This window comes from Heterodontus francisci, chromosome 11 (genome assembly GCF_036365525.1).
Source record: "Heterodontus francisci isolate sHetFra1 chromosome 11, sHetFra1.hap1, whole genome shotgun sequence".
NCBI classification, from domain to species: domain Eukaryota; kingdom Metazoa; phylum Chordata; class Chondrichthyes; order Heterodontiformes; family Heterodontidae; genus Heterodontus; species Heterodontus francisci.
This window is the reverse complement of record NC_090381.1, coordinates 90,408,015-90,414,569: the sequence shown is the minus strand read 5'-3', so window position 1 is coordinate 90,414,569 and position 6,555 is coordinate 90,408,015. Positions and strand designations below refer to the sequence as shown.

The 6,555-nt window shown below is 43.0% G+C and overlaps 1 protein-coding gene across 2 annotated transcripts in view; it reads right to left on the bottom strand.

Annotated features, from left to right (window-relative positions):
* Positions 1–2,466: 2,466 nt before the first annotated feature.
* LOC137374922 (multiple epidermal growth factor-like domains protein 6) overlaps positions 2,467–6,555 on the bottom strand; it is a 355,699-nt gene continuing 351,610 nt past the window's right edge. The window contains exons 37-39 of one of the 2 annotated variants that reach the window (XM_068041513.1): positions 5,878–6,006; positions 4,702–4,776; positions 2,467–4,419 (exon numbers count right to left, since the gene is read on the bottom strand). In XM_068041513.1, the coding sequence (XP_067897614.1) occupies positions 4,337–4,419; positions 4,702–4,776; positions 5,878–6,006 (287 nt within the window). In that variant the 3' untranslated portion in view covers positions 2,467–4,336. The remainder of the gene's footprint in view (positions 4,420–4,701; positions 4,777–5,877; positions 6,007–6,555) is intronic. The other variant, XM_068041514.1, reaches the window with a different exon arrangement.

The following is a 6,555-nucleotide window of genomic DNA, read 5'->3' as shown; positions in this document are numbered from 1 at the left end:
TTCCCTCCCTCTCTATGTCCATAGGTTCTAATATCCTTTCATTGTCTAAGAGTCAAAGAGAACATCCTTGTTACTGCAAACTGCTCAATGCTCAACAAAAATGACAAAATATTTCTCATGGCCTTGCTAGCTTTCCAATAGCAGAAGCAAAGGCACTTCATCAGACCACGAGTTAGGCTATGAATAGTCAGAGACGCCATCTATGAGTCAGCTTTGACCACCTACGGCAAAAGTGCGAAGAGAAATGCAGACTGGTTTCAATCTCATAATGAAGAGCTGGAACCTGTCATAGCCGCTAAGCGCATTGCACTTTTGAACTACAAGAAAGCCCCCAGCGATTTAACATCCGCAGCACTTAAAGCAGCCAGAAGTACTGCACAAAGAACAGCTAGGCGTTGCGCAAACGACTACTGGCAACACCTATGCAGTCATATTCAGCTGGCCTCAGACACCGGAAACATCAGAGGAATGTATGATGGCATGAAGAGAGCTCTTGGGCCAACCATCAAGAAGATCACCCCCCTCAAATCTAAATCGGGGGACATAATCACTGACCAACGCAAACAGATGGACCGCTGGGTTGAGCACTACCTAGAACTGTACTCCAGGGAGAATGCTGTCACTGAGACTGCCCTCAATGCAGCCCAGCCTCTACCAGTCATGGATGAGCTGGACATACAGCCAACCAAATCGGAACTCAGTGATGCCATTGATTCCCTAGCCAGCGGAAAAGCCCCTGGGAAGGACAGCATTACCCCTGAAATAATCAAGAGTGCCAAGCCTGCTATACTCTCAGCACTACATGAACTGCTATGCCTGTGCTGGGACGAGGGAGCAGTACCCCAGGACATGCGCGATGCCAACATCATCACCCTCTATAAAAACAAAGGTGACCGCGGTGACTGCAACAACTACCGTGGAATCTCCCTGCTCAGCATAGTGGGGAAAGTCTTTGCTCGAGTCGCTCTGAACAGGCTCCAGAAGCTGGCCGAGCGCGTCTACCCTGAGGCACAGTGTGGCTTTCGTGCAGAGAGATCGACTGTTGACATGCTGTTCTCCCTTCGTCAGATACAGGAGAAATGCCGTGAACAACAGATGCCCCTCTACATTGCTTTCATTGATCTCACCAAAGCCTTTGACCTCGTCAGCAGACGTGGTCTCTTCAGACTACTAGAAAAGATCGGATGTCCACCAAAGCTACTAAGTATCATCACCTCATTCCATGACAATATGAAAGGCACAATTCAACATGGTGGCTCCTCATCAGAGCCCTTTCCTATCCTGAGTGGTGTGAAACAGGGCTGTGTTCTCGCACCCACACTTTTTGGGATTTTCTTCTCCCTGCTGCTTTCACATGCGTTCAAATCCTCTGAAGAAGGAATTTTCCTCCACACAAGATCAGGGGGCAGGTTGTTCAACCTTGCCCGTCTAAAAGCGAAGTCCAAATTACGGAAAGTCCTCATCAGAGAACTCCTCTTTGCTGACGATGCTGCTTTAACATCTCACACTGAAGAATGCCTGCAGAGTCTCATCGACAGGTTTGCGTCTGCCTGCAATGAATTTGGCCTAACCATCAGCCTCAAGAAAACGAACATCATGGGGCAGGATGTCAGAAATGCTCCATCCATCAATATTGGCGACCACGCTCTGGAAGTGGTTCAAGAGTTCACCTACCTAGGCTCAACTATCACCAGTAACCTGTCTCTAGATGCAGAAATCAACAAGCGCATGGGTAAGGCTTCCACTGCTATGTCCAGACTGGCCAAGAGAGTGTGGGAAAATGGCGCACTGACACGGAACACAAAAGTCCGAGTGTATCAGGCCTGTGTCCTCAGTACCTTGCTCTACGGCAGCGAGGCCTGGACAACGTATGCCAGCCAAGAGCGACGTCTCAATTCATTCCATCTTCGCTGCCTTCGGAGAATACTTGGCATCAGGTGGCAGGACTATATCTCCAACACAGAAGTCCTTGAAGCGGCCAACACCCCCAGCTTATACACACTACTGAGTCAGCGGCGCTTGAGATGGCTTGGCCATGTGAGCCGCATGGAAGATGGCAGGATCCCCAAAGACACATTGTACAGCGAGCTCGCCACTGGTATCAGACCCACCGGCCGTCCATGTCTCCGTTATAAAGACGTCTGCAAACGCGACATGAAATCGTGTGACATTGATCACAAGTCGTGGGAGTCAGTTGCCAGCATTCGCCAGAGCTGGCGGGCAGCCATAAAGACAGGGCTAAATTGTGGCGAGTCGAAGAGACTTAGTAGTTGGCAGGAAAAAAGACAGAGGCGCAAGGGGAGAGCCAACTGTGCAACAGCCCCAACAAACAAATTTCTCTGCAGCACCTGTGGAAGAGCCTGTCACTCCAGAATTGGCCTTTATAGCCACTCCAGGCGCTGCTTCACAAACCACTGACCACCTCCAGGCGCGTATCCATTGTCTCTCGAGATAAGGAGGCCCAAAAGAAAAAGGAAAGAAAGTCAATCAGGCTTATTACAAGTAAAAATTGAAGACTAGCAATAGACTGATGCAGTGGACGTCACTTTTTTACAGAGCTCTATTACAAAAAAGTGCAACATTTTCCTAACTAGCCCCAACATACTGATCCAGGACCAGTATTTCTAACACAAAATTTACACATGACTTTTAGTCAACCTGCCTGTTCACCTTTACACCTGGTGCAGTGCATTGGAACAAGAAAAACTAATGACTTGCAAGAAGCTTGCCAAATATATTCTCTGCCTGTGTATGCAGTTGTCATTCAACCCTTATCTCCAAAGTCACTCTACGGGAACAAGCCTCAAATGTGAGATCTGGGTTACCCCAGCTCAAATTTTGCAGATCTTTGACGTTCACCATAGAGCATGTTGGCTCTGATAGCCTAGTGTTAGGAATGATGATGTGTATTTGTATCCTCCAGGTGGGGAACATTCTGCCATTGGTCTGAAGTGATCAAATAACTAATCAAAATAGTTAAGGTAATTGCTAGTTGGGGCAATTGCTTGCAGTCACCAACACTAACAAAAAGGAGACTGACCGCTTACGGCATTTCCAGCCACACTAAGGAATGTGGATTCTCTCTGAACCTAGAGAATCCAAGCCTGCAGACAGCAAAATTGAAGTAATTACCAAACTCCCGTAAGTACAGACATTAATCTTTCCTTTTAATTGCAGTTTGACAGTTGCGTCTATCTGATGTTGACCATAGAACTTGTTGCAAAGTGAAACCATTCATTAGAAGTACCAGGAATGGCAACACAATTTTTTAAAACCAATGTCCTTATGCATCCTGGAGTACCAGAGAGCAGAAACAGAATGATTGCGATACAGATTTGGTGAGGAGGGAACAGCCACTGGGAAAAAAAAACAACAAAAGATCACTTTATGTCACAGACAAATAGAAACTTATTTTTAAGAAATGCTTGGCTGTTTAGAGTCACAAACACGTTACAAAGCTCCTAGTGCATTATCTTAAATGCATTCTTCTTAGTGAGTATATTTCTCACCCCTTGAAATTGAGCAACTTCCTCTTTCAACCCTGCCCTCCAAGCCCTCATTGCAATGAAATCAGATAATGCCAGGGTGTGTTGATAGTTTCCGTCCATCTGCTGACATTAAGAAATTTGGGTGCACTTGTACATGATATCAGGCTTCAAAGTAGATCAGACAAGAAGATTCCTGGTAATACTCTCAAAATGTTTTAAAAATTATTCAACAGCTGATGACAAATCATTAAATTATGATAATAAATCCATGATTGCAAATGGGATGAGGAACAAACCAACAGATGTAAATGGGACTGGTCAGCAATACCATTCCAAAATGATGAATGAGATGATGTCAAAATGTGCATAGAATTAGCTAGCATCTGTGTATCAATTTAAACATATTTCATTCAATTATCTAGATAATCTAACATACTTCAGCCACTTTTGTGATCCCTTTATTGCAACAGAATTAAACTTCCAGAGTTCCTCATGATTAAATACTGCAATGTCTCTTTTTCCCTTTGTATGAGATTTTTAACCTTCCCATGAATGGAAGTATTTTAAAGCACCAAGAGCTGACCAACTCTCAACATGTACCTGTCCACAACATTCTTTGCAGGAGCTTAATTTGCCCCAGGTTATAATCAGAATGTTGAAATGACCACGGGATGTCATACGATTAGTGAAATAAAGTTTGGACCCTTGGGGTATCCTTCTGGTTCACTTATACATGTGAGCAGATAAATTCAGGGTTGTTACTCAAAACATTTCCTGATTTTTTTCAGTAACCCTTCAGCAGTAAACAAATCCAATTGCTTTTCTGAAAGCCAGACTCCTGGACCAAACTATGAATGATGGAAGGTTCTCTGCAGATGATGTTCTTCTGACTGAACGTGCTTTTGGGGAATCAGAGACTGAGAAGGACCACCTTGAAAGAAGCAGGAAAGGCTTTTTGTTATTAACATTCACGTTCATAGCTAACTGGTAACTTCAAAATGATAACCAAACAATTTCAAAAGCAGATTTAAGGATTAAGAATTTTTTTCTGCTTCAAAGCATGTAACATTTTTTTGCAAAGTGCATCTTCAACCATGATTATCAGGCATAATCAAAATGATGTTTAGAAAAATAGAATCTTCCATTTTTTTAACAATGGATTTAAAAAAAAATATGCCTGGTATTAAGGCAAGCATCCTCATTGTTAACACACCTGTCATGCAGGCCCCCACCTTCCAAGAATGAGGCATATTAATTTTGTCATATGAACATTGATTTTCAACTGTTGCTGGAATGAAGAAAGGACTTGTTAAAAAATCACCAGACACTTGGCTGGAAGGACATTTGCATACTAACAGACAGTGTTTGTGGAGACAAAGGGCTATTCCCTGGTCCACTTAACCCACGTTGAATTTTGATCACCAGACATTGAAGGTGTAAGGAAGAGCATTCCAGAGACTGTTAAGGTGATACAATCCACAAAAGCCAGGACTGGTTAAATCAGCTGGTTACATGACTAACTGTCTGGTCCAGGGTTTTTTTTGAACTAGCCACAGAGAGTTTGAACTCAGAAAGACTGTTTGCTCCTGAACTGAGAAGACCTCTCCTGTCTGCTCCCATCCCTTTCTCACGGAACTCCAAATCCACTGAAAACAAGAACCTCAAGACAGAAAAGTCTCTTACATTGAACAAGGTTTAAGAAGAATAGTGGGCCTCAATGAAAAGCAAGATCTATCTACAATTAAGGACTTTACAGCAAGCTTGAAGAACAGTTAACCAAAACCATCTTCAGATATTGCCTCAAACTTTTCCACTTTATTTCTTATGCTTTTTTCTGTCTCTATCTGCGTGTGTGTATCGCATATGCATGGGCGTGTCGTGTATCCGTAGGCGTTAACCGAATTACAGTTTAAGTTTAATAAAGTTCAATATTTTTTCTTTAAACCTAAGAAAACCTGTTTGGCTGGTTGTTTTACCTTACATTTGGAAAGCAGTGAACAAGGATTCACTAAGGGGGAGCTAAAAAAAAAACTGTGTTAAAAATAAAACCCTGTTACGGTAAGACCAGGTGAAGGCTGAGATGGAACCCTAGACCCCTTTCTCATGGGGCGTAACACATCCTAATATTAATTCTTGATTTTTTTTCTCTAATGCAGACAGGACAGCTATTAAAAAGAAAAGAACTTGCACTTATGTAGCACCCTATCACATCTTCAGGATGCCCCAAAGCAATTCACAACTAATGAATTATTTTGAAAGTGCAGTCACAGTTGTTGTGACTGCGGTGTCAGTTTGTGCCCAGCAAGGTCCCAGAAAAAACCAATGAGCTGACTCTGTTGATCTGTTTTTGGTGGTGTTAGTGTCACATTAAACCAGGTTGTAACCATACCTTCTTCACAAGTAGGCCCCATCCACTGGACGGAGCACACACAGCTTCCATTACGAGAGTTGCAGTGAGCTTTATTAGCACAATGGCAGGCCAAGGAGCAGTTAGGTCCAAATCGGTTTGTTCGACATTCTGAAAGACAACATATGAAGCTTCATTTGTTCAAAAAGTCCCTTTCTCTACTACATTTTAGCAACTAGAATGCTGCGTTTATTTATAATCATAATAAAAACAAGGAAGGCTGGAAATACTCAGCAGATCTGGCAGCATCTGTGGAGAGAGAAGCAGAGTTAACGTTTCAGGTCAGTGACCCTTCTATTTGTTAGCTTGTTCAGGGGGATTACTACTAAAGTGAAACTTATCAAGGTTGCTCTGTTATCAGCAAACAAAAATACCTCAGCAGAAAAATGTGAATCCTCTTCTCTTGTGAGATGGACTTTCCCACTGCCATTTAGTGCTCAGTCCAACAGCCAGGCTGAGAATGAGTGACAAGCATGCCAGGCAGGAATGGGAATGAATGGAGATCTAATTTTATACTTGTCATTCTGCTGGTCAGTTGCATCTGAGATTCAATTATGATTCCTCTGAATGTCAACCAAGTAGATTAAGGATATTCTATTGATTTATGATAGCCACGGCTTGGATTTGAACGATAGTTCTCTGAATGATAAGCAATGCTGA